Here is a 27,020-nt window from a genome sequence, read left to right as displayed (position 1 = left end):
GTGGCAACATCCACTATTCATCCATACTGAACTAATATAGTGAATGTTCATCCTTTCCAGAGTATTTTATCAGTCTATACGTTGCTGAGCATCTAGCCCTCATTCTGGATCTTTCTGAAACCTTTCAAAAGGTTACTGAAATTTCATCTCTCTAAAACAGAGAAGATGAAAAGCTCTCTGAATGCTTAAATGCAGAAAAGAAATTACTTGGCAAAACCAGCTTGGGGTCATCAAGGCCCTTGAGGAAAATCTTCAACATTAATGTGACTCCAATGATAATACCACACACTGTCAAAGAGAAAGTGCTGTCACTACCAAACTTTAATTCATTCTTTAGTCATTAAATGGGCTTTAAAGCGCAGCCACTTGAAACCCACAAAGGGAAAAGCAATCAGTGTCCTAGTCGGGCCTCATTCAAATTTGGCACAGGAGTTTCACACAGTCATGCGCTCCATCACTTCATAGATGAAAATTTTTTCACAAACATGTAACTGAAAGGGCAATGACTACAAGGCAGGGTTTCTCAAAATAGAAGGGAGAGATTCCATTGGAATATGACTACTTATTCCATAAAAACAGATTAACTGTGTTGTATTGTAAAGACATGAATCCAGAAAAAATGTGACAACCAGTGAATTTACAGTATAGTGAATGGTATATGTACCTCAGGTATAACTAATAGTCCTAGTGGGACTTATAATATTTATATCATAGCCAGTTTGCTATGTTTTAATACATATTTTGTAATTGTTTTGTCATGTTGCACACGTTTTTTACTGTAACTTTAAACTGCAGTAATGACACACACAAACTAACACAGCGCGGGTTACTCTGTTCCTATTTCATCCTCTGCTCCACACACTCTGTTTGGATGAACTCTGCGCACTCTTGTGCACTTTTCTGCCACTACAACTAGTAGGCTACTGAATGGGAACAATTAACAGTCAACACACCAGGGTTTTCCCAACTTTTTCACGGACAACCAAACAGATCTACATCACCCCATTTACTTCAACGCAGAAACACAACTTTGTAAATCGCGACCAAAACAATCCCTCTTCGGCATTTCTCTTGAAATAACAATGAAAAGTTTAACTAAGTGGACTCCCCCACCCTCTTCCCACCGGGGGGCCCCTGGGGGTCCTCGCTCCAAATTTTGGGGGCAGCCACCGGCTCTCTTCTGCCCACTCTCTCCCTCTTTCTCAGCCCGGTGAAAGCGCCATGTTGAGGCTCCAGTCTGGGTGCAGCGTGCAGCTCCGCGCCCACGGAGGGGAAACGTTACAAAAGCACACCGGAGCAGAGGGACTCACCTTTGCGATCGCCTTCTTATACCTCATAGCCGCTTTATCGATAAGGCTGTGGACTTTTATATTCCCATCTCCACACGGAACGACCACCCGGGTCCTCCCGAAACACACCGTCACTTTCATTTCTCCTCCGCTGCGTTAATTCCAAAGAGGAAAAAGCCGCGTCAAAGCGACAATAACCATCCCCGGCGTGCGAAGGTGAAAAACGAATAAATCCCCAGCTGTTGCGAAGAGATCGAAGTGAAGTTGTCTTCGTGTCCTACGATCTCGGAGGAGAAGAGAGAAGCCCAGCATTGGATCCAGCGGCGGGGCTGGGTGGCGTCCTCCCTGTGCCGTGTTGACTCACTTACAGAAACTTCCCAACAAAACGCTTCTCCAGCGAGAGCGCACCACTGGACTGACACTGCGAGCGCGCACACATGTTAGAGCAGGCACTAAGAATGTTTCCAACACTAATCAACACACTGCAGGTGGTGTCAAAATTCACCTTACATGTCTTTGTTTTTGTTATCTCAAAAAGTTGCGTAACGCTTCGGTTTGCAAGTGTAGTTCCGAGATATATGAGTAAGGTGTAACTGAAAACCATATAAAACATTTATTTTTGTTGTAGTTAAGAAAGGTAGTCATTAGGACTAGATAAACTCTCTTAAAATACATATTTGTGTCCCATATCACCACAATAACAATACATCCACATTATATGAAATATCAGCAGGTATCCACTGTATATGGCTCTCACCATTTCACTATTTATTGTGCTTTGGCGGTGGATATTACCAAACAAACCTGCAATCAATCGATTGCCACAAAGTAATTGCAATGCAGACAACCTGCCCAGTTGGTAATCCAGCCTTGCCAGGGCTTGCCGAAGAACACTTCAAATTCACACCTCACTCACTATTGGTTCACATATTATCACTACTCTCTCTGCACACTATCAAGTGCAAATATGTGAAATCTTTACTGATGCATATCTATCTTCTGTTCAAACATCTCATATGGGATTTCCCCTGGAGTCATACATTATCTTATATAAACTGGAGATCTATTCGTTTGGTAGTTGGGGTTAGGTAAGTCTGGGAATCACTGCACACTTGGATATGATGGATCTGTGACACAGTAATGACTACCTTGATGATTCAGCACATGAGATATGAACTGATGTCATACTTGAATGCATGAGACAGACTGAAAACCCAGCAGAGTGAGCTGTAGTAATCATATGATCTCAGATGTAGCTGCTTGGAACACACCAAAGTCAGGTTTGTGTATCTATCTATAAAAAGCACTGCTCCAACCTGCACTTATGCCACTGATTAATGTAATATATATGCCTGAATTATTAAACTGCAGTGCAGGATAAGAAATCAGCCTAAGGCTGGATCTACAATGTGACCCAATTTACTGATAAAAGCTGCAACCTTTCTGCAGAGCTTCACTTCTTTCCCTGCAGCTCTTATTCTTTATGAACTAATGTGGTCCAAATGAGTGAACATGAACACGAGTGCAATATGGTCAATCCTTTTATCAAACTATCTCAATGCAACATATAGCTGGGCTTAATGGTTATAACTCTGCTCAAATACTTTTAGTTTTGTTTTATAGCTTGCTTTGATTTAATTTGACCATGAGTCCCACTATTCCTTTTCTTTATTGGTCATTTGCTCAGATGGTGCAAGAATAGTGTGTCTGACTCTGACGTTAGAAGGTTGAGTGTTCAAGTCACATCATGGTCATACCTTAGGCTCATGCAAATCTCTTGATTTATACTAAAGTAAGAAAATATTTCAGTAACAAAGTGAAAAGCAGAACATATTCTGAAGTTTTTGGAGTCCAATTTTCCACTTTGACAACTGCAGCTGTAAAACAGACTCCTTCTTTCACACATCTATTACTCCCCCTAGAGGTAAAAGAAGAAAAACACTTCCCAAAAGTCCAGACTAGAACAGTTTCATGACTTTATACTAATTCTTTTCAAATTTCACTGCATCTAAAATAAAAGGGCCCCAATGTGCCCTTGATGCCTGATAACTTTTCTTTAAGGTGGATGGTGTCAGGAATCCAAACCCTGAGAGCTTGATACAAACAACATCCATGAGCATGTCAATGTTATTAACCCCAACTGCTCTAGTCAAGTAAGGCTGGATTTTAGTATGTCCACTGCACATCAGGAATGCAGGGAGGAGGAGAGAGACAGCGCAGCTTCACTGGGGTCCGTTGCCTACAAGGGCCTGTGTTCTCATTGTGAAGTGCGGGCCCTTAACACAAAACTGTTTAAAAATCCATCTAAATACATAACTGCTGTTCTGACAGCAAAATTTTCCATCCGCAATTTACAGCACTGTATGATGAGCCTGTGTTTGTGTGGTAAACAAAAGTTTTGGGGGAAAAGCAATTAAAGTACAGCCCATATTTTCTCTGCTACCAATTTTGTTCACATGGAAGGAAATTCTAGACCTAAAAATAAATACGTCACGCTTCATGAGCCTGTTTATTGGCTTCATCGAGTGATCTGATGAAGTTACTCTGGTTTGGTGATGATCAAATATCAAATACACGATAACAAAGACAACATAATAATAACTGATGGAGGAAAGAAGATAAATGGTTGTGAGTGTACATAAAGCTTTTGATTTTAATACTTCTCCTAGACTGTAATAAAATAAAGCATGTGTGTATGTGTGTGTGTGTATGTGTGTGTGTGTGTGTGTTGTAGCTGTCAGTTGACGGTTTCTTAATGGCAGACGTGCTCTAACATGGTCCCCCTGACACATCCCCCTGTCAACACAGTGTTACCTCACCACTGGAGCATTCATCACTCACATACACACTACCAGACTGCTATTATATGAAATCATTCATTCACATACTCAGTGTACTGTGACCTTTCTCTAATCTTACTACCGATCTGTGGTGTGTGTTTCTGCATTGATGTTGTGATCATTTATTGGTAAAACTTAGTGTGGATTTGGCTGTAAGTTGAAGGGAGGATATCCTTCATTCACCCATAAAACCTTTATTTATACAGCACGGTCCAATGAGAGTAGTTCACTCTCCTTTGCATGCAAGCCCTGTGCACACAGAGCAATAAAAGCAAAACTCCAAAGTGAAAACTTATAAAACTGCAAATGAAGAATAAAATAGAGAACGGGCAAAAAGGGGCATCAAACCAACATTTGAGAAATTTGGAACACAACCCTATGGGATGACGGCAAAGTTAACCTTAAAGATCAACACTTCATACAGATCGAACAACTGCAGGTACAGGAACAGTCAATGGTCACCTGCTCCATTGGTGAGACACCCATGGCTTATATGTTCATGAGTTGATGTACACGTGCATTCACATACGGTCTGTATCATTCTACAGCGACAAAGTGAGGACTCGTGTTTATTAGGATTATTGTCATGTCTCCTTGGTTGGTTCCTTGTCTTGCATGTCATGTGAGAACTTGTGTAGATCCAAGACAAAACAGCAGGTAAAGAGAACATATTGTGTGATATGCTTATGTTATTTTACACTAGTTGGCTACATATCTCTGCTTCCTTATGTTCAAGTTATGTTATGTTCTTATGTTCAAATGCAGGGCAGTGTAGAGATCTTCAGAGGGGCAGGTGCTCAAAGTTTAAAAGGGGCACATGGAACAAGATTTTAAAACCCCATACACCTACATCATTTATAGCATAACCTGTTGAATTATAGCAACCAATATTCAACCACAATGTAACATTGAATCTTATAACAAACCGCATCATACTATATTATTGTCCCTCACCTGATGAAATCAGAGGGGGGGGGGGGGGCAGTTTTATATGCCAATAAAACATTTTGCTTTCAAAAACAAAAACCCCTGAGTGGTGTAGAGGCTGCTCTTTCAAAGACATTTATACATATTGTTTTTAAACAAAGAAGTGTTCATTTTAGCCCTGGAGTGCTTTAGAATGTGTCATTCTGCCAACAAAGTTTCAAATTTATAGTGTTGTTCTATTGTGACGACAGATTTATGTTCTCATCAAGAACAGACAAGATATAACATGATTTACATGTGTTTCCTATGTATTTTCTTTGTATACGGACATATATAAAGTACCACAAAGCTTATAATCTGATACAGTTACAGATCAGTGCTGAATACCAGAAAGACTGAACACTAAAAACATTCACAGATCTAAAAGTGTAGATTCACACTTCTCTATATGCACGACATACAAGATATAGTCTACAAAACTGACATGCTAACACTGTTGTTATTCTAGTTATTAAAGTCTTAATTCTAGTCACTTTAAGCTCAGTGCTCAATATACAGTTCATCTTAAAAACGAACAATGAAGACATTCTTACAAGCAAGCAGCCAGACCTCCCGCACACTCACTCACAAATCACACAACATCAACAGGTGACTGAACAACAACTCAGTACAAAACTGGAACAATTCCAAATGAATCAGACTTTTTCTATGTGAGTCCAGACAGCTCACTGTAACTCTTCAACAGCTTCAGTGTCCTGGAAAACTACCTACAGCACATTATATGATCTTTGCTACATTCTTGTTAAGGAGATAAATTCACACAACAGCCACAGAGACATTTAACCAGCAGAGAAGAAATTAGCGACCAAAGACAGAGAGAGAAAGTGTATCTGACTCACGTTATCGGATGTCTTCTGTCTTGTTTCATGGAGTTGAAGTATCCATGTCATAACATCCCACTGCATTTGTGAATGTTGGTCATCTTGTTTGTTTGTTGACAGAACTTTGTCTCTGTTAGTTTACCAGTCTGGTTCATCCGCAAATCCATTCTCCCGTTAGCTTAACAACAGTCTTCATCAGTCCTCCGCGGCTGCTACAACAAGCTAACTTAGCTGTTGCGTTACAAGTACGTTAGCTATCCATTGCTCGATAAAAAAAGGGGGGGGACGTAACCCTAAATCTGAAAAAGGGAATTTTTTTCAGTTTGCAACTTGCACGCTGTAATCTCTTTTCTAATATGCTACTGACTATCTATCGTTTTCCTGCCTGACTGTATATATACATGGACGACGCGTCGCCACTTCCTACCACTATGCAAAAGCGAAGCCAAAGTATCTCCTTTCTGGGAGCTGCCATCTTGCTTATGTGACGTCATTTGGAGCCAGACTTTGCGCAGTAGAGTCGGGCGGCGGGATGACGGCCCGCGGAATACGCCCTCTCAGCCGTCCCACAGCCTGACGGAGGTTTGAGAGCGGCTGTCACCGCTGTCAATCATGACGTCAAACCCCTTTCTATATCGTCAAATAACTAATTAAAAACAAACTTACAAGAAAAATGAGCACTTGAACAAACGTCAGCATAATAAGAACTACCTGAAATGACAGAAACCATCTTTGAGAAAAATTTATTTGACGCATATTTTGATTTTTTAGTTTGGCTCATGTCCCATTCACTAACATGGAGGGGGCGGGACTTATGACCTATACTGCAGCCAGCCACCAGGGGGCGATCGAGATGTTCTGGCTTCACTTTTGGGGAGCTGTCATGACGTCCATCTTTATATACAGTCTATGCTTTCCCGCACACAGTGGCAGAGAATTGAGGATGACATTTAGAAACTTTCATTGGACCAACGCAATGTCAATATTGTATTCTGGTTGTTGATTGGTTATAAAGGACTCCCTCCCTTGGTACGTCATTTACGTATTTTGGCCAATCATAGCTCAGCATGAATCAAAAGCCCGTCCTCCTTTGCCTGCCCTGCACAATGGCCCTGAAGGTGTCGCTGTTGAGGTATTTTAATCAGAATTTCAATAATGGATTTTTTCCAAAGAAGAGAGAAAATTATTTTACAAATGATACTGAGATTTGGTAATGGTTTATTTCAACCAATCACTCTTTTTTATATTTCAGTCATCTCCCTCTTGCCTCTCAAAAATAGAGGAAGAGCAACCTCCTCTGCCTCTATGGACGAGCCTCTGGTGCACAAAATCATAACTAATCCATGGCAGTGTTGTGCAACACATAAATTTAATATTATGTAGATTGTTTGAAGCAGATGTTTGGCACAATGGTAGAGTGTCTGACTCTGGATCAGTAGGCTGTGTGTTCAAATCTGATATAGGCCTTTCTTGTGAAAGTTGAGATATTCTAGTATCCACTTGAAATCTACAGCTGCATACTGTAAACACTCAGCACCCTGATGGGATGTTTCATGAGACATGAAAATAAAGCTCTTTATGTGATGACAGCATTGTAAATGTGTTTTTCACAACTGTCTAATATGATTAAGGCTGATGTTTGCATGCTTTTTAAGTGTTTTGTAATAAATCCATATTCCCTGCCATATCATGAATCTGTGCTCTCAATCTTTATTACATCAAGACTGTAGGAGGGAGCTGTGATGAGGGCATGCTGGCATCAGTGTTTTGTAACTGCTGACTTGTTTTCTATGCACTCACCGTTATTTAACCATTTCATCTTTGTCTAATTCTTGATCAATTCCTCACCAGATGACTTTATCTCAGTCTGTACATGAACATACAGTAATCAGTTGGTCAGTTGCCTCAGTTACAGATACAGCTTTAAACACTACAGTTGAGTGATTTAATACACACAGAACAATGATGACGGACAGATGAATCTAGATGAACAGCACTGCTCACTTAGATTTCTGAAAGCTAAAAGGCTCCATCTGCAGGCTTTAAAAAGTATTACACCTCATCTTGTCTTCTCTCCAGGAATCTTCTTTGTTTGGATTAAGCGTAGAGCCTTTAATTGCCATGTTTGTGGGGATTGGGCCCAGTGTGTGCTGTGAACACTGAGAATGGTGTTAACGCAGCTTTAGCACTCTGATTTCATGGATTAGCTGATGCTGCCAGCTGCCGTTTTGCATACACTTTCTGTCTTGCAATTCAGATCCCTTCTAGTCCAACAATAAATCAACACAGATTTAGTTAGAATGAAAACTTCCTGTGGTGCATATGATTCATATCTCAGCCTAGTAATCCTGGTATAGGCCAATAGATGATGTGAAATCTGTGAATTAAATCTTGACAGATATCAACTATCTGCTGAAAAATCTACATATTTAGAAAAATGAAAGAAAGTGGCTTTTGAAGTTTATTGGTTTGATCAGTAAAAATTAAGGGGGTGAGGCTGGAAAATCTTGGTTGGTGCCTTGTCTGAAAATACCAGTATTATCTATACCACAGCTAATTTTAGCAGCACCTATCAATTTCATACTTTGACAGGTTTTAATACCCAGAAATCATGTGAAATGAGTAAACTACTTATGGTCAACAACAAGGTTTTATTAAGAAAAAAAATGGATACAAGAGAAGGCAAGGATCTTATATTAATAAACACAGGTCCTTCACTGTCTCCTTGATTAAATTAAATGTTCAGGTAACCACTCATGGTCATGCAAATTCTCTGGATATGGCTGGTAAACTGTAAACCACAAGCTTCCTGCAAAATTAAGATGAAGAACGCTTGGACAGAGTGTAATTTAGAGAGTAAGTTAGGAGGCAGAGAAAACTCAAGATATTCACTCAAAAGTCCATCTCAACAATCTCTGAAAAAGGTCAAGAGGACAAACAAGCCTCCAGCAGGTTATATAGAAGACATGATAGGACTTTACCACGCCGCATGGCCTACAATCATTACAGGTATCACCTCCGCAGCATATTCACAGATCGAAATTGAAGGTAAGTCTCCAAATTAACTGTCTGATACCTGCTAAAGCTTAGTTGATGATCTTGTTCATGTAGTGGAGAATAAATCTACCATAGAAATCTGATTATTGGCAGTAATTTGCAGTGATAGGGAACAGGAAAATTTATAAAAAGAGAGGCCATGGTGGCTGAAGGTGAAGCCATGATGGTTCTGTCTCAATATTAGAGCTACAAGTTTTATGTCACAGACTGACATGATCTGATTGGTCACTGGGTGACTGTACACTCATCTGATGGATGCTAAGGATGAAAATAAATGAAATAACAACAAATGTGACAAGTTTTTAGTCTATTTCAAACAATCAAAGGTCCAGAAAACAATCACATTGCAATAATTAACAAGCAAAATGGGAAAAATAAAGAAGGGCCCTCGGCTATATTTTTTCCCTGTGGGGCCCTCCAGTGGGTAAATCCGACCCTGCCTGAATGCTGTTATGTTTGTAGCTTTAGATTTTTACTTTATCATTCTTCACATAAACATTAAGAGTCATATCAGTCAGTTTGCCAAGAGACATAATTTCTCCCTGCTTGACTACAGATCAGCAGGTAGTGTGTTCAAATCAAAGCATTACAAACTCACGTCAGTAACTGAGATGTAAAACAAATGAACAAAAAGCCCTAGATTATCCCGCCACTTTCAGTTATCATCAGATTAGTCTGAAAACAGCAGTTGATGAGACAGGTTGGGTGCTTTGCCTGTCTGCGCATCATGCAAAGGCCCTCTTTTAACCAGGAGTCATTTTACTGAACTGACACATTGCCATCTGGTGAATGTACGAAAACCTTTTATCACAGCCATTACATTAACTGAAGTTTAATTTAATTGTATTGCACTTGTATGAGATTGTCCCTCTTGCTGTTGAGCTCTATCAGTCAGTGTGAGGAGTGGACATGTGGGTGGAAAGACAGTTAAGATGTACTTCACATTACTGTACATACAACACAAGCTACAGTCTGACAAAAACGATTATTTTAGAGCTGAACTGGCAAAGCGCTGACACAGTGTAAACAAAAAAAGAGGAGAGAAAATTATAAGCTTCAAAAGACAACCATAATCTTCTACTTTCATATTCGGTTACATTTGAAAGAATGCGTATCCATGACGACAGACTTAGTACGTGCACCATGTATACTGCATTAATATATTGACAGCAATTTTCAGCAGTGTACCACCACATGAAAATATTTGACCCCGACGTGATTTGAACACGCAACCTTCTGATCTGGAGTCAGACGCGCTACCGTTGCGCCACGAGGTCCAGCTGCCCTTCACTGTATAATTAAAGATATTAGAAATTCCTTAGTGTGTATGCTACAGTCATTTTTATTTGCTTGCATGTATCTCACCATCTGGATGTCATTTCACGGGGCGAATTTAAATTTTCAACGCTTCCGTTAATTTTTGAAGTCTCCTGAATAATTAAACCATACTATGTTTATTTTGTGACCAATGTTTTCATCTTCCATCCTGATTCATTGTTTTCCCTCCGCTCCGTTTTGCCTGCGTCAGCACCATGGACAGCTGTCGGCACAGCTGTTGGCTCACCTAGCGCTGTACTCATCGCGCATGCGCACATGACGCACTTTTTTTCAGAAGCCTGTCTTTCGTTCTTGTCACTTAACATACAAATATTTTACTAATTGCTGCATTTTTATTTACTCTTGAGCCTACTATTATTTAATCAAATGTTAAATATCCCTTATTACAACATGTAGGCCTGAGCGCAATGATTTTACACCATTGTTTGATATATTTATCCATGACAGCTTGACGAGCAAATTTTTTTCAGTTGTTCTGTAGCTTCTTGTAAACTTAATGATAGGTTAAAGCCTGCTAGCTGAGCTGCTTCCTATTTCATGCATTTGTTATATTTTCAGCAGTGTTTCTTCTTCATTACAGTTTTGACAGCACACCACGGGGGGGAGGGGGGGGATCAGAAAGTTAGGGTCCTACCTGTTAGATATACATTATATGGTAACAGCATTAAAGTATCAGAGTATACATTCAGTCTCAATCACTGTGAAATTACTCACACATGGATGCACATGACAAATGTTTACATAAAACCCTTCAGTGTTTTTTATTTATTTATTTGACAAGCAGCAGGATCATGTTTGTCACCTCATTTTTTCTTTACATTTGAAAGTAGATACAATAGTCAGTATACCAGTTTTATTACAATATTTTTTTCCTAACTTCAGTACATTTAACAAAGAAAAAAAAAATAAACACACAACAACTGCAAACGTGAGAAAAGAAAGCATGTTTTTTAATGTGTAGCCACCAATGTGTCATTGATGTCATAACTAGATTCTTTCCCCGTTTTCTTATTTTTTCCTTTATTTTCGGTCGACTAGTATGTTTATCAGCTCTTTCCTCTCGAACAGCTATAGGCATTTTCTTTTAGTTGTTTGACGCACAGGTGCGTGGCACTGGTGATGTTGTAAACAGCTTAAAATCAGAAGGTGGGTGGGGGTTGGGAAGAGGGCCTTATGGATGGTGGTGTCGGCTAGCTGTCTGACGTGACACGGTGACCTGTCTTGTTTTCAAAGATGGAGGCACCAGTCCTGCTTTGGTCACCGCGTGGGATCACAGCAGACAGCGACAGTCCAAAACCTAAATGGATGAATGAGTCTGTTTTGTTGTTGTTTACTTTGTTTTAAACCTGCATCTGCCAGTCAGTCACACAGGCGGGTGTTTTTGTGTAGGCGCTCTCTGGCTCTTCTGTCTATGCGACGTAGCTGTACTCGTCTGCCGAGGTCTGGCTTCGTTCGATGTACTGCTTGTCGATGAGCACTTCGATGCACTTCTTGATCATGCTGATACTGGGGTTGAACCTGGCTTTGGACTGATTGATGACCTGCACACATGGACAATTGAGAAACATCAACAACAGTTCATGTCATGTTACAAACACAGATGCTGCTGTACAGACCTGCTGCTGCTGAAACTAAATCTGCAATATCTATATAGTTTGAAATGAGAAAATGTGATTCTTTAGATAAACAAAAGTATGTAAATTGGAGTGATCACTGAATTGTGATCAGTGATGTAAAAAAAGACAACAGGGGTTGCCACCAGTGGGGCTGAACCTCAAAACTGAAGTACCAAAAGTGCATGCTTTGTCAGATTTACACATTCTTTGTTCAGATACTTCCTAAATCTCCTCATGTACAGTAACTATTGCTGCACTGACAAATTTGCCAATTTTACATCATTTTATTTTAGCAAAGTTCTCATATGTCTGCTTGCCTTAAGAAAACATCAAAAACACTGCCATGTTTGAGAAATATGGCTTGTTTTATTACCTGACAAAAAGTGCTTTTATTCCTTAAAAGTATCATAAAATGTTCATTTTGGTATTGACTCCTTATCAAAAACAATGCTGTACATATAAGACAATATTTCTTTCTGAAAATGACGTTTGAAAAAGCATGGGTCGCATTATATTCGAGTACTAGACATTTACATGTTCAAAACATCAGATATTCTTTTTGAGTAGGGAGAGTGCCGGTGTAACATTGGCTCCTACAGAGATTATTACATTATAGGTTGTTTGTAGCCTTAATGTTGCTTGGCTGGCCAGTTTCTTAAACCAGTGTAAAGTGTCTGTTAGGTTTAGTCAGCACTAAAGGGGTTTAATTCGCCAAATTTAACATACAGGAGTTTTCTGATGGTTTGTATAATGTATTTTATTGCCACAAAGGAAATAAATACCTAATGAAAGAAAATAAGTCTCTCATTAGGAGACTCCTGAAAGGACAGTGTGTGATAGAAAAAGTACATAAATATTAACGTAACATAAATGTTACGTTATGCTTTTATGGAAGTAATTCATGTTCAGTTTAACCAGAGGCTGTATTGGGGGGAAACTTTCCCAGCAGGATAAGTCTGAAAGTGTTTCATATCTTCAAAAATTATTTTTCCAAAAGATGATGTTGGAAAAGGGGCGGTCATCTTATAATCAGGGTTGCCTTATATTTGGGCCAAGCTGTTACAACTCACCACATGTTATGAATTTTCCTGAGAATTACATTAAATGAGATGCAGAGTAGGGACATTGGAGTCTGCACATATGTGTGTGTGTGTGTGCTTGAGCTGTCAGGGAGGGGGTTTTTCCAAGGCACCAACATGGTCCCACTAGGGAGGGTGGTCATTTCAGACATCATCCCTCTATCATAGCAATGTTACATCACCATTGAAGAACTCACTTCTCACATACACACCACAAGACTGTCTTTATATAGATTCATTGATGCACATGCTCAGTTTACTGTGTCCTTCTCCTATCCTCACCACAGTCTCTCTTTGTGCCTTTCTTGTGGGTAAACATTAGTTATTCTGAACCTACAGTATGTTCTACTGCCAAGACTTTCAAAAACCCTCCATTACAAATTGCCAAATTCCCTGTATATCCCTTTGACATGTACTTCAATAGTAAGCTTGCTGGATGTCACCCACCTCCTGTATGAGGGCGTTGTGTCGGAGCACTTTGCGGGCCTTCATAATTCTCACTATAGCAGCTTGTAAATACATTTTACGGTCCTCGTCTACGGCGCTCCTCGTCTGCTCCATCTCCTGAACATGAGACAGATATGTGAGAAGCTTTCCAACACAATGAGCACAGTCTGCGACACATAATGGTAACAGCAAAGCCTGAGAACTGGATTGAGATGGGTGCATAACTACTTGTCTGACCTGTGGTGTGTCTTTCTGCATTGATGTTGTGATCTTGAACTTTGTCCTTTTACTGGTGAAACTCATATTTAGTGAAAACGTGGACTCGGCTTCAATCTCCTCCTGTGGGCAAAGGGGAGAGAAGAGAACATCACGTCATCAAATGCTTTCCAAGTGTCTGAAATAAAGTTATTATTGTGGAAGGAGAACATTTGTATACACAAGACCTTAAAAACTTAGGGGAAGACAGAAACTCTTGGCTGACACCATAATTACTGTCCTCTTCATATTTATGCTTGCTTGCTTAACCTTAAATTCTGGCATTTCAAACAGCCACCTGCAGCTGAGATGTTATTCTGAAAGTTTCCAGTGTTGTCAGTCTCATGTTCTACCCTCAGGTCAACCAGGGAATGTTTTTCCAGTGGGCAGATTTCCAGTACACAGCAAGCATTGTTACAAAAATTCTGTGGCCACATTGAATTTACTGTGTTGGCGTCTCTCTGCGATGTTTTCACTGTACATTTTTCACACAAGCAGAACAATTGCCACAAATAATCAATGCAGAAGGAAATGGGAGGGAAGACTGTCCACTAGTTAATCAAAAAGAGAGCCGCGTATTAGGGAAAGACTACATGTAACCATTTCTCATTGGTGAACCATTATGTCTTCATATCACTGTCAGATACAACAACAAAAAGTTGATGATTCACTAGTTTTTTTCCAACATTAACCAAGCTTAATAAGAACTTGTCTCAACATGTAGAAAACAGACAATAATCATTAGCCCTCCCCATCAATATCCAGTGAAAGTTGTGGGCTCAACATCTGATTATTTCTCATGGGAGCTCGGACCTTTTGTGAGTCGTGGTTGAGCATCTTCACGTCCAGCAGGGACTTGATGGTCTTCTGTAGCTCTTTCTCGTTCATCTGGGTGCCGTCCTGCAGCTCCTTGCAGGTCACCGTCTGGCTGTTGTTGAAGGCCAGCAGCACAGCCATCTGGTAGGTGGTCACCATGGCAACGTAGGGCTTGGACAGGTAGTTCATCTTCACCTCACCTGTTTGAACCGAGTGGACGCAGATGAATGGTGGTACATTAATAATAAATTGAACTAGCTTATTATTTACTATTCTTTTCCTCCTTCTCTTCCACAAATGAACATGAGTCTGTGGAATAACAGAATTTTGTTTGTAATGGCTATTCTAATATAGTGCTCTTAAGTTGTAGTCACACAAACAGAAGCACTTTGACGTTCAAATCTGCCACAATTCAGCTTACATGTGTGTATCTGTGTTACCTGTGCAGAGATAATGCAGCCAGGTCAACTTCCTCCCGCTGAAGTGCTGATTATAGAACAACTCAAACTGTAAAGGAAGGTGAAACCAAAAGGTCACTCCATAATATGCTCCTTTAATTAACTCAATAAAAAATTCTGCTGTGCTCCACAAGAGCAACTCACCATCTGCACACTCTTCTCTAGTTCTTGAGGGATGGCGAATGTGGAGGAGGGGACGTGTGTGAGAGGCCAGGCTCCAGCCTGCAAACACATGACACATACCATATAAATAACACATATATGGAGAAAATGTTGGATCATAAACTGTTTGGTTAACATAACAAATAACTGATGATGTACATAATACTCTCACATACTCTCGCTGGTTGGGCATGCATCATGATATGATTTATATGGCATTAGTCAGGACACAATCCAACTCCAAAAAGCATGCTGTTTAGGTGTGTCATACCAGATAAGAACATACAAACAGTAGCTAAATATTTGCTCCAATCTAGTTCAGTTCATTCTGTTATACTGTAAGTTCTAAGCATGAGTCTTTATACTCATTAACTTTGCATTTTTCCTGTAGTTGGTTCAGATCACTTTATCAATCTGAACCAATAAAAACCAGTTTGCTTGGGAAAAAGACGCTTGAGACATTTTAGTGTTATTTGGTGCTGCCTCAGTTTCAATACAAACATTCTCAAGTGCACAAACACACACTTAAAGCAGTAAGCATTCTATTTTTTACAGTCATTACAGTTGATTTGGAGGGAAGCACTGCCCACAAATTTGGACAGGATCATCAAACATTTTTGTTAAATTCATTTTCTATGACCCACAAACATACAACTTTCAGTTTTTGTAGGGTTTTAATGACCAAAGCTAACTAGCCGACGCTCAGCTCCTTGTGAATAAACCTTGCCTTTAATCAAATGGTTGTAAAGTATGGTTGAGGTGGGTCAACCATCCCAGAGTCCTCCTCACCTGTAATACATAGATCTGGAAGCTGATGCCCAGGTCCACCACAGTCTCCTGCGTCTTGATGAAATTGTTGAACTTGTTGTTGAGGTCGGCACTCACGCTCATGTCTGTGTACATTCTGTGGAGTTTGCTCGTGAACTCGTAGCCACAAGCTTGCTGCAGTATTGAGAGTGTTTGACACAGAGGAGTAGTGCAGAGAAAAAGAGAGAGGCGTAGGAGATTTAATGAGTATGTCCTTCACGGTCAGAGAAAAAAATGGCAGGACATTGAAAGAATGACATGCTGGCTCAGATTAAAACACTGCATGCTTTTAAGATGAGGCACAGTCAAACATAAAACTAGTCTTTTCTATGTTTACCTTTAGTTTGTTGATCATGGCTTCTTCTGAGTCCATCGACAATGATAAACCATGTATTAACCTCTTTGCTAGCATTCTGGCATAAAACTGTGGAAATCAGAGAGAAACAAAACAAGTGATTAATGCAGGGATGAATGGACAAAGATTATTCTTAAAGTGGGTATTTTGGGACTACTGAGGATACTAAAAAAGAACACAATGAGGATTATATTTCTATTATATAACTATTTTAAGCTCAAAATTACCCTCCTGGTCGGGGCTTGTACATCAGAATATTATGAGATATCATTTGAGGAAAGAAAAATGAAACATTTGTTTTTATTCAATTCCAGTATAAGAAGAGTTCTGGTCACCTTTTGAAAGATGTCCTTGTCGTCTATGTACTTGAAGACTGTGATGAAGCTGGTCAGCTTGTCTTCCACCTCATTCTCTGTCATTCCCTTTGCAGACTTCTTCAGCAGATTGTCACAGTATTTTGCCAGCTGCACAGACACATCGGGAGGGACATGACCTGGTCAAAGCACTGTGTATAATACTGTGTGTGTGGCTGTGTGTGTGGTTGTGTGTGTGTGTGTGTGTGTGTGTGTGTGTGTGTGTGTGTGTGTGTGTGTGTGTGTGTGTGTGCTCACCAGTTCAGGGGCTTTACAGATGGACTTAGGCTCCCTGAAGTTCACCACAGACGTCAAAGCCTGAGAAAGAGACGAGAAATAAAAACATTCACTCAGACCATTTAAATGGTGAAAAAGACAATAACACATGCACCTGATTTTACTTTTAACAAATGTTTAACTGTAGCTTTACAGTAAAAAGAAGTATACTATTCTTTTTGCCATCAAGTGACTGTTATGAATATGCTCTTCGGTGAAGCACCTGCCATTAGAGTCTAGTGTTTAATACCTTATCGAGTGCACTCATGAAGTGCTGATCTCCATTTAGAACTGTGTTAATGAGCTGAACAAATTTACTGTGAACCTCCAGCACTGACTCCACAAACAGGGTTGGCATCTAGAGGCAGAGGAGAAGTTGTATTAGTAGGGGAATGATTTGCAAGTGAAGCTTAAAAGACAAATATGGCATTTTTATAATAGTCAAAATAATCAACATCTGTCTGTTTTAAGCAATTGACCACAAGGGTGGACAGAATGCTGCAGCCACCAATGATAACACTTAACAAATATAAGAGCACAGGTTAACTGTTTTAACACATTTGTCAAATCAAGAGGCTTGCATGTTTTAGCAGTGCAGCAAGCCATGATGAAACCAAAATAAATAAAGGAGATGAATATAACAGGTATGTCTACCCCTCACAGGTATCATGAAAAAAAGCACTTTCAAAGAAGCCCTTATCCACAAAAGGAGAGCAACTTGAAAATCATCTATACTGTAGGTTCAAGTACAGGCATGCAAGTGCGCACCCACCCACCCACCCACACAATGTTGTAAAACTAACGTTTTCCTGAGAGAGGTTACTGGTGCCTCGGATGCCCTCATTGTGGATATGGACCTGCAGCTCCTGGATCATGTGGGGCAAGCCATTGGCCACGGCTCGCAACAGGGTGTACATGTTGGCCATGTCTGGATAAAACAATACAATAACATTAAGTTTTATTCGAATTCAACACAGGCATGCACATACTGTAGATATGTTTTATTAGTTTTGTAAAACATGTACAGTGGGTTACAGTACTGACCCTCTCTCTTCTCCTGCCGAATAATGCTCTGGCACTCTCCGTGGAGGAACTGCAGATGATCTGCCACCATCCTCTGCTGGCATTCATGGATGACTTTGGCATAGGAGCTGGGGTGCAGGTACTTCCGACATCGCACCTCTTCATCTTTCAACCGACCCAAAACCTGCAGGAAGAGAAAGGTGGGAAGAGAAAAGTACAAGGGTCAGTTTTAGTGGTTTGGTTTCATGAAACATATTCTTTTTAAAAGCCAAATATATTATTCAAATATACCTTTTTAAAAAACCAAACCTTTTTAATGCAACCTGGAACTGAATTTAGGACCAAACTGAAACATCAGACACTTTAAAGTGTGCAGAGATAATAATATCTTGAAACTAAAATTGGACTAAGATTAAAAATTAAAAATATACACATAGAAATTAAATTATTAGTAACATGACGTCAAACTGCGTTTTTTGATGCGATAAAAAGATTAAATGTATTGCATATTGTGTCACCAACAGTTTGTACTTATCACAGAGTGGATATATGTACATTTACTTACTTACTGTGACCAAATCAAGTAGTAGAACACAACATAAGAAAATAAAAATGCCACTATTCAAGTCCTCTTCACTTTTTTGGTGATAATACATAGTTTTTGACATTTGCACATTTTCATTAGTTGACGAGACATAAAGGGCCAGTAGCCTGTTGTTTCTTTATGCTGTTTCTTTTTCCTTCAAAAATATTTGTATCATGAAATACTTATTTTAGCAGTCAGACAACATGTGGTAGATGACTTTTTGTTCATCTCAGATATTTATCTTGAAATTTTAAACTTTGACAAAATGTTGAATTTTGTTTGCTTTCCTTTAGAAATGAATCTTTTTTTAATTATTCATGACTAAAATGTAAGACAGGAACCCAGTTTTCTTATTCTTGCTTGAAGTTATATTTGCCTTACAATTTTAACCTTTCAAATCCTGTAACAGCTGATCTTAAGAGACTATATCACTCACTTTAATGTCATTTTTCAGACTTTTTTAAGGACCCACAGGTATCTTGAACAAGCTCTGTTGTATAGAACATATTGGCTAGAATGTCATTCTGTTGTGAAGGAGCTGCTTATATAGTCAATATGGTTTTTTTGCAGACACACACACACACACACACATAAACACACAGCATGTAGAATAAACTAAGCAAGGCAAAAAAAAAAAAAAAAAAACTCCCAACAGCGGTAAACTGGGTCAGATAAGCAACTGTGACTGAGCCTGTCCAGACAGGAGAGAACTTCATTGTGCTGTTTGTCTCTTTCTCAGTCATATCACATATTAATCTTCATATTAACTTGGCAGCACAGTGACAGATCAAACAGGAAGGCAAGGCACACTATATTAATGCATGGTAACGCTTTAATGATGATCCTGTTTACAGGCAGGAGGGATAAATCTATCAGAGAAATCTGATTATTGCTGGAACGAATGAATGAGAGAGATAAAAAGAGAGAGAAAGAGAGAGAGAGATAGAGATAGATCATGGTGGCTGAAGTTGCCTAGGGGTCTGTGATCTCAGCTTTAGCGGGTTAATGGTAGAGCTAATACTCAGATTAAAACTCTTATGTCACCACACTGACATGACCTGACAGTTCACACGCACAAGTACACACAGGCCCAGGGTGAACACACAGTACACACAAACAGATAAACACACATTCATCTCTAGCTGCACGCAGAGTATTAGTCACCAGAAACCCAACACTGACTATAAACAAAGCAGCTGACTTATTATTTGCAGGTTCTTTAATCCATGCTGAACACAAACTCAACTTGAAAAAAATCAGGTAAAAGGTAAAACTGGGTCACATGGCAGCTTGATGATAAACAGCATTCACATACTTGCATTATCTGTCTATCTTACCTTCTCCATATACTGTGAGCAGTTGGATTCTTGCAGTAGATTGGAGGCTTCCTGTTTGTAATACTCTCCTGTTTTTGTCAGAAATGGCCCTTCGAAGATTTCCTGATAAAACTGAAAAACATGAAGAGGACGTGGCCCACATAGGATTTAGCATACGTGCACATACACATGCCTATATGAATGCCTGCTGTGCATCTTGTGGAGATCGCAAAAATATTCAGAGAACATTGCACATTTATCAGGGGTGTGATCAGAACAAACACACAAACAGGAGATTAAAAGATTAAGCTGGAAAAGAGCATCAATAGCAGTTATATGTACAGAAACTACAACACGAGAGACACTAATAAAATAAATAAATAGTTTAACAACAATAATTCGATATAAATCACATTGCATGCTTCTGTAATCCTCTGGATCATCCCAGAGTCTCACCTTTAGTGGGAACTTCTTCTTGTACTGTTCAACATGAACAAAGGAGTTGATGACCCCATGGATTACCTTCTGGTTGGGGTTCTCACCGCAACGATCACTGTAGGATAAGAGGACGCTGGTGTTAGGTCTGATGCTTCTACAGTATTGCTGCAGTGACATTATTACCTTGGAGGGAACAATGTTTTTTAAGTGTGGGTCCAAATCAGGCATTTCAGATTGTTTATTTCAGGAAAAAAAAAAACATTCTGGTGCTTGTGTGAGAAACATACTTTTTGATTTCATTCAGCAACATCCGGATCAGGACAGCCTGAAGAGGCTCAATCATTAGCTTCCTCCACATATCTAGCGCCAACTGCAATGACAAATAAAAAGATTATATTATCACTAAAGCACAGACAGTGCTGACTCTTGAGCTGGATACTGGATCACAGATCATTTCTCCATCATTCTGTGCACAAGCTCTCCATCCTTGCATCCTTGGAGATGTGAAGGAGAATACTGTTTATACCAGTGTGAGTGAATCAGTCAGTACCTCTCCAATCTCCATGAGCGGCTCATTCATGTCCACTCCCCCGTAGCCGTACTGTAGGTCTGCTTCTGTAAGTTTGTTCTTCTTGATGAACTGAGTGTTGAGATACCTGTACAAAGCAGAGCAGAGTGGTCAAGATATAGATAACAAATACGTCTGAAGGAGCCGAATCAGATGTCATATAATGTCTAATATGAGTATGTCAAGCATTCGTTGGACTGCTGCCGCCAAACTGAGTTCATTCATTTATGGAGGTCATGTGAGACAGTCGTTCTTTGGTTACCCTGGCCTAATGGTCACTCACTCCCTCCCTCTGTGGCTATTTAGTATCGGGTTAGCCAATGAAAACCAACACTGTCCAGGATTTTTTAGCCAATTAATGAGGCGGTGGCAGACATGAATGCTTTATTTATGAATACTGTGAAAATATCTGTGTTTAAGAAAGTGGGTAGCTCCGGGTCTGAAAAGTGAAGCCAATGAGGAAGTGACTTAAACCTGCATTCTCTCTAATGGCTATCAGGGGGTGACTCCACTTGCTCCAAAAAGAAGTGTGATTGTATGGAAGTCCATGAGGAGTTGACCCTACTTCTCACTTGATTTATTACCTAAGTAAACACTTTCCTAATGATCTCAATCGCTAGTTTCAAGTCTTCTTCAATACAGCATGATGTTCATTTTCTAAATTATGGTCCCATTTTGAGTAAAATAGACAATAAAGGAGGGTATGCTTTGGAGCATGGCTACCTTGTGATTGACAAGTCACGTCCACAGTAACTATGACGTAACCCCAGATACACAGAGTTTAGGCATAGGCATAGCCATCACTATGTCAGTGTATTTTCAGTTCATGAAAGTTAATTTAACATTTTGGTCGCCTAACACAGTCAGTTCAGCGTTTGATTGTACTAAAAGACCCTCTAAGGAGTCTCATATAAACACATTTTGTTTTAATGAGCATTAGCATTATCACAGTTAAACATAGACTGTTTATGCACCGTGCTCACCAAGCTAGCAGCTAGTGTTAGGGTCGGCTCCACCCTCTCATCCACATATGGTCACTTCTAGCTCCAAAAATCCAAGATGGCGATGGTCAAAATGCAAACTTGAGGCTTCAAAACAGGAGTCCACAAACCAATGGGTGACAACACAGTGGCTACGCCCATTTTTTTTTTTTTTTACAGTCTATGTGCTTAGGACATACAGAGTTCACAAGCTGACACCTGAGATTTGGCATATTAAAAAGTTTTTACCTCTGGGCTGTTAAAGCTCTGTTATCTGAAGAATATAACTGCAAATGTTTTCATCTTGCATTCCAGGCAATAGGAGGTTAATCAATAAACACCATCTATAGTTTATGACTGTAGTATTCCTTTGAGTCAACTTAATGGTTCATGGTTTAACAGCAAAATTCAGGAGCATTTGTCTTTGTTGTTTTCATGTTTTAGACCCAACATTTGTACCATGTATGCTATTTAAGAGATTAACCTACACACTCTAAACACTTAACACCCGATCCCAATTCAGGCCGAATTATTTATATAGGATTAAAATATTTTTTACAAACTGCTAATTAGGTAGCCCTAACAGTAAAATTAAGCGTAACTCTAGAACTGAAATTACTAGGAATTATCAGCTGAGTGCAGCTCTGCAAAGCATTTTAGCTCAATGTTTTAGTTTGACAGCGTGCTGTGGACATTTACTGTATGGTGGTGTCTTACTGCTCATCAACCCTCATTAATTAATTAATGAATGTATACCATGGTTAAACATTCTGACAGTACCAATACCGCCAGCAATTTCTAATATTGTCATTATTGTGACAACTCCTACCTTCATCAGCAACCTTCATTTCTACCAACCAGACAGAGACAGAGACAGCACAGCAGGATCAGTGAAGTCAGCTCCTTGTCTATCTAGCTCTAGCTGCAGTTACTGTGGCCATGGCTTACTATGCTAACTTAAGCTAGTCCACTGGCTGGAGAACAGCTACTTTAGGGGTCTTGAGTTGTAATGTTAAATGAAAAAGAGAGCCCTTAACAACAAGGAAACTTGCTGTCTCAAGACTGTGCATATTATGTCCATTTGCATGGGTCAGCTTCAGCTCTGCCCACACTGTTGGTAGTAAAGTGGGAAGTAGTGTGCACAGATGGGGGCAGTGCCAGTGGCTTCAAAGTGCCCAGTATAACTGTACCACAACCCATTACTGTTATTTTATGTGCATGTTTACAAATGTTCTGCCTTTTCAAAATTAATTTAATATTAACACCCAAAAGAAATCAGAACATGTATGAAAATATAAGTGGGTACATAGAATAAAAATTCTGGTCACAATGATCACAGCATGAAAGTGTGATACCAGCACATCTGTATTAGTCATTAAAACTTTATAAAGCTGGTATTAAGGTGGCCACTGGATATCTGTCAGCTTGTTTTGATGCTTTTATGAATCATAGTAGGCAAAACTCAGTTAATGCAGCTTTAATATAAATGACATTTTGCCTGCATTTTCATGGCTCCTCTTGTGCACCATAGGTGCCATGTCTGCTAAACAGCAAAACAGCAGAATTTTAGCATTTTTACATCTGGAGCCATTTTCCTCTTTCTGGGAAAGTTTTCTATTGCACAAAAAAGTACTGAGGATGATTAATTCAACAGTCCAAGAGGAAGTGCTTAAAAGTGGGCTGCCACTAATTCATGACAGATACACTGATGTTGAAATTCATATATTTAAAGTGTGTTTCAACAGAGCTCTGATGCGTTTCAAAATTTCAAGGAGGCCACGAGTTAGGAGTAAGGAGCAGGACACACAACACTCACATTTTGTTGGCTGTCATCAAGCTGATCTGTTGACTGATTCAGTCTAGCTTACATGACATGTAGTTTTCACAGCTGTGCCATTCGCCTCTATCAGCAGTATAGTAATGCCACTCCGCCTGATTTCTGTCATACACTCAAGCTTTGACAAGCATCAAACACTAGCATGATATTTTAAAGAACTGCTAATATAACCAGCTAGTGTTGAGTACTGATAACCACTAGACTGAGAGTGTGAGATAGTGATTGAAGGTGTAAACAGTCTGTCTTGATTCTGTTGGCACTTCAGTCCAGCTGTCACTGCATGATGATATGTGTTTGACAGGATGCAAACACACACATGTATATTCACATAGAGATCTGATGAGGATAATAGGCAACCCTCTTCTATATAAAGAACTGAACTTTACTATGTCACTACAAAGCCTTGAGCCTCACGTTCTCTCTCTCTCTCTCTCTCTCTCTCTCTCTCTCTCTCTGTCTGACATAATAAATTACAAAGGCATATGTATGCACAGGCAGTCTGGTGGGAAGAACACATAAAAATAGATCTGAAAGCTCTCCAAGGGGGTATTGATTTAGAATGAATCAGGACACGCCAAATTCACCATTTCACACTACGCTTTTCAAGGTAATACTTTAAGTGTAAAAAATCTGTAGGCTGGATTATTGTAGCTTGTAATAAAATTGCTACACTCTGCATCTAAGGACCCTGACACACCAAGCCAACTTCAAGGAATTAGACCTGACAAAGACAAAGCCATATGCATCACCTCACATCTTCTGTTAAAAGCTGTACTTGAACTCACCACAGTGACTACAGCCAACTGTTAGCTGACCAATGACACATACTTAAAACACTGCGCCTGCTCGGTTTTATTTGTACTTGAAACAGCATCGCACAGACAAAAAAACAAACTAGCCAACAGTCTCAATATCAAATGCTTGGATACAAACTGAGAAAATGTCTCACAAAAAAAAAAAAAAGGAAAAAACCCAAACGCACAGAAAAGTTTTGCTTTGGTCTTTTGTTAGTGAGAAAAAAGAAGAGGTAGAGGAGCAAAAAGAGAAGACAGCACTAAATGGTGTGTCTGCATGATGAATTACTGTCATCAAATACTTTATCAGTCTAATATCAAGGAAAAACAAATGATGTCAAAGGCAACAGTGTTACCTGTACAAGCAGTCCATGTAGTCAGCTCCTTTGCTGTACTCATCCCAGTATCTGTGGTACATCACTAAAACCTTCTCCTCTGATTCCAGGACTTTCTAAAGTACACATACAACACAAGCGTAACAGGTGTTATGGAAAGCAGCATAATGCAGTAACAAAAGAAAATGCACTCTATACATTTTTTTTTGCTAGCCACTGGGGAGTTTTTGTAAGTGCTTACCTTGTACAACTGCCGAACATGATTCTCAAGAAACACCTTGGTCTCTGTGTATAATCTTTCGCCCAAAGGCTCTGGGTATGCAACACACAAGGCATAAATGTCGCTGGTGTCAAAGTTCAGGAAATAAAAATGTGGAAAACATGATTCCATTGTGTTGTATGAGGCAGTTAATGTTTTGACAGTATGAAAATAACGATGCTATAGATACAATTAATAAAAATGTAGTATGGATGTAATACTTGATGCAGTATTTTGCTCAGTGATTCTCTATAAATGAATTAAGGGTTTTAGGTGAATTTGATCCTTAATAACACTTTTCAACATTGAGCAAGTTGGCAAAGGATACGAAAACCGATCATTCCACGTGGCTCTCTCCACATAGTCGAGCATCACAACAGCCTTGATTGTCGTCAGTAACTTGTTCCATGTCTCGTCAAAATCCACCACCCGCGGCTTCAAGGACATTGTACAGTTTCTCTTCTAGCCTGATAGAAAAAACAAAACAAAACACAGAAATACAGGAGTGAGTAAAGAAATATAAAAATGAACAAATTAATTGCTTGGCGCTGGGGTTTAATTTCTTTTTTCTCAGTTTATGATGTACCTTCCCACCTGTCCATCCTGCAGTATGGACTGTTTAAAGCAAAAACAATGCTCCCTAACTGAATGGATAACATTTTAGTGTGTAAACCGGACCCATGTAACAGCCATTACACACAAATAAAAAACACAGGTATACTTTGCCAGGAGGCAGAATAAATATAATGACAAAAAACATTTTTGAAAGTCATTTTTATGAAGCTATATTCAAAGTATACATTAATAACAAACTTTGGTGATTTCTTTTTGTAATCATTTGTAAAACAACACACATCATTATAAGAATTTGAACATTGACAATAGTTATCAAGGATAAATACATTGAACAGCTGTCAGAATATCGGGCAAAGTGAACACGGACATCAGCAGAAAATAGTTTTATGGTAAATAGTCTGATTTAAATGTTGTACTGCTGCCCTACTATGGCAGCAACAGATGATATAAACATCGTGCTCAAGTTCATGGGGGTAGTAACACTAACGCTCATCGACACATTGGGTTAACCATCAGTCATCGATACCATTGTAACTGACCTATTAGGCCAGGCGAGGCTGCTGCATGTAACCACACACAAACTTCCATATCTGTGCTACAAGAATGATAGATCACCTGGAATTACGAGGCACAAGGCCCCTTGTGTTGTTTCTCATCATTCATACCAGTTGATTTCACGTCAGAGGAAACATTGCAACATCATCATCATCATCATGCACAGCTTTTCTCGCTCGCCACTTCACATCAGCCGATATCAGTTTTTTACAAAAGGAGGTGTTGACGTGACTTAATAAGCAGTCTTCTTACAGTCACGATAAGGGCAGCTAAGTTAAGGTTACTAGCTAGCGGAATGCCAATCCCAAAATAGGATGGGCAAGCTAAAAAGGGCTAACTAGCATCTCTCTACCTAGCATGCTACTTCTTCCTGCTCAAGTCCCGTTCTGTGTAATCAGCTAGCAGCTAGCAAATAGCAGCTAGCAGGAAGCTACCGCTAGCAAGTGGTCATCTTCTTTGCAATTTTCCCCCACATTTGCACTGACAGCTCGGCAAAACATAGCACTGCTGTTAAAAAAAACATGTTACCGAGGTCAAACCGTGGACTTTTGAATAGTACGTACCTCTGTACAGTATTTACTTGTTATAAAAGTCAAGTTTGTCCGCTGTCACAGGCTTGATTTGTCTCACTTACAGGGCTTCCCTACCTCTTGGACTATACCATTGTGTTACATGGGGGTGTGTCATGAAGTAGCGTAAATTAGTCAAGTTCTTTTGCTTTTAACCTTGATAACGAGTCTTTGAGATTTTTTTTTATTTCAAACAATGTATTCTGTGTTTATACACAGTGATGAGAA

The 27,020-nt window shown here is 39.5% G+C and overlaps 2 protein-coding genes and 1 non-coding gene across 10 annotated transcripts in view; all 3 read right to left on the bottom strand.

The window, feature by feature from the left end:
- The window catches only part of LOC137173071 (partitioning defective 3 homolog), a 355,263-nt gene extending 348,909 nt beyond the window's left edge, over positions 1-6,354 (bottom strand). For 5 of the 7 annotated variants that reach the window (XM_067577762.1, XM_067577765.1, XM_067577764.1 and 2 more), the window contains exon 1: positions 1,311-1,688. In XM_067577762.1, the coding sequence (XP_067433863.1) occupies positions 1,311-1,430 (120 nt within the window). In that variant the 5' untranslated portion in view covers positions 1,431-1,688. Of the gene's footprint in view, positions 1-1,310; positions 1,689-5,955 lie in introns of those variants that run through there. The other 2 variants (XM_067577768.1, XM_067577767.1) reach the window with 2 other exon arrangements.
- Positions 6,355-10,199: 3,845 nt separating this feature from the next.
- Positions 10,200-10,271, bottom strand: trnaw-cca (transfer RNA tryptophan (anticodon CCA)). Its single transcript has one exon. It is a non-coding gene; the product is annotated as a tRNA-Trp (tRNA).
- A 792-nt stretch (positions 10,272-11,063) lies between these two features.
- cul2 (cullin 2) lies at positions 11,064-26,951 on the bottom strand. 2 transcript variants are annotated; one of them, XM_067577706.1, is made up of 21 exons: positions 26,787-26,951; positions 25,421-25,559; positions 25,075-25,177; positions 24,855-24,949; positions 20,870-20,975; positions 20,607-20,689; positions 20,338-20,434; positions 19,903-20,013; positions 18,001-18,163; positions 17,760-17,884; positions 17,207-17,314; positions 16,939-16,998; positions 16,663-16,791; positions 16,310-16,396; positions 15,955-16,107; positions 15,148-15,225; positions 14,986-15,052; positions 14,543-14,745; positions 13,712-13,813; positions 13,475-13,591; positions 11,064-11,873 (listed from the first exon to the last, which is right to left on the bottom strand). In XM_067577706.1, the coding sequence occupies exons 2-21, from the start codon at positions 25,537-25,539 to the stop codon at positions 11,742-11,744; spliced, it is 2,238 nt and encodes a 745-aa protein (XP_067433807.1). In that variant the 5' UTR covers positions 25,540-25,559; positions 26,787-26,951; the 3' UTR covers positions 11,064-11,741. The 2 variants fall into 2 exon arrangements, with proteins under 2 accessions (XP_067433807.1, XP_067433808.1); XM_067577707.1 differs by lacking the exon at positions 26,787-26,951 and adding an exon at positions 26,284-26,513.
- Positions 26,952-27,020: the final 69 nt, after the last annotated feature.

The sequence above is a fragment of the Thunnus thynnus genome, chromosome 21 (assembly GCF_963924715.1).
Source record: "Thunnus thynnus chromosome 21, fThuThy2.1, whole genome shotgun sequence".
NCBI classification, from domain to species: Eukaryota; Metazoa; Chordata; class Actinopteri; order Scombriformes; family Scombridae; genus Thunnus; species Thunnus thynnus.
This window is presented reverse-complemented; position numbering and strand designations above follow the sequence as displayed.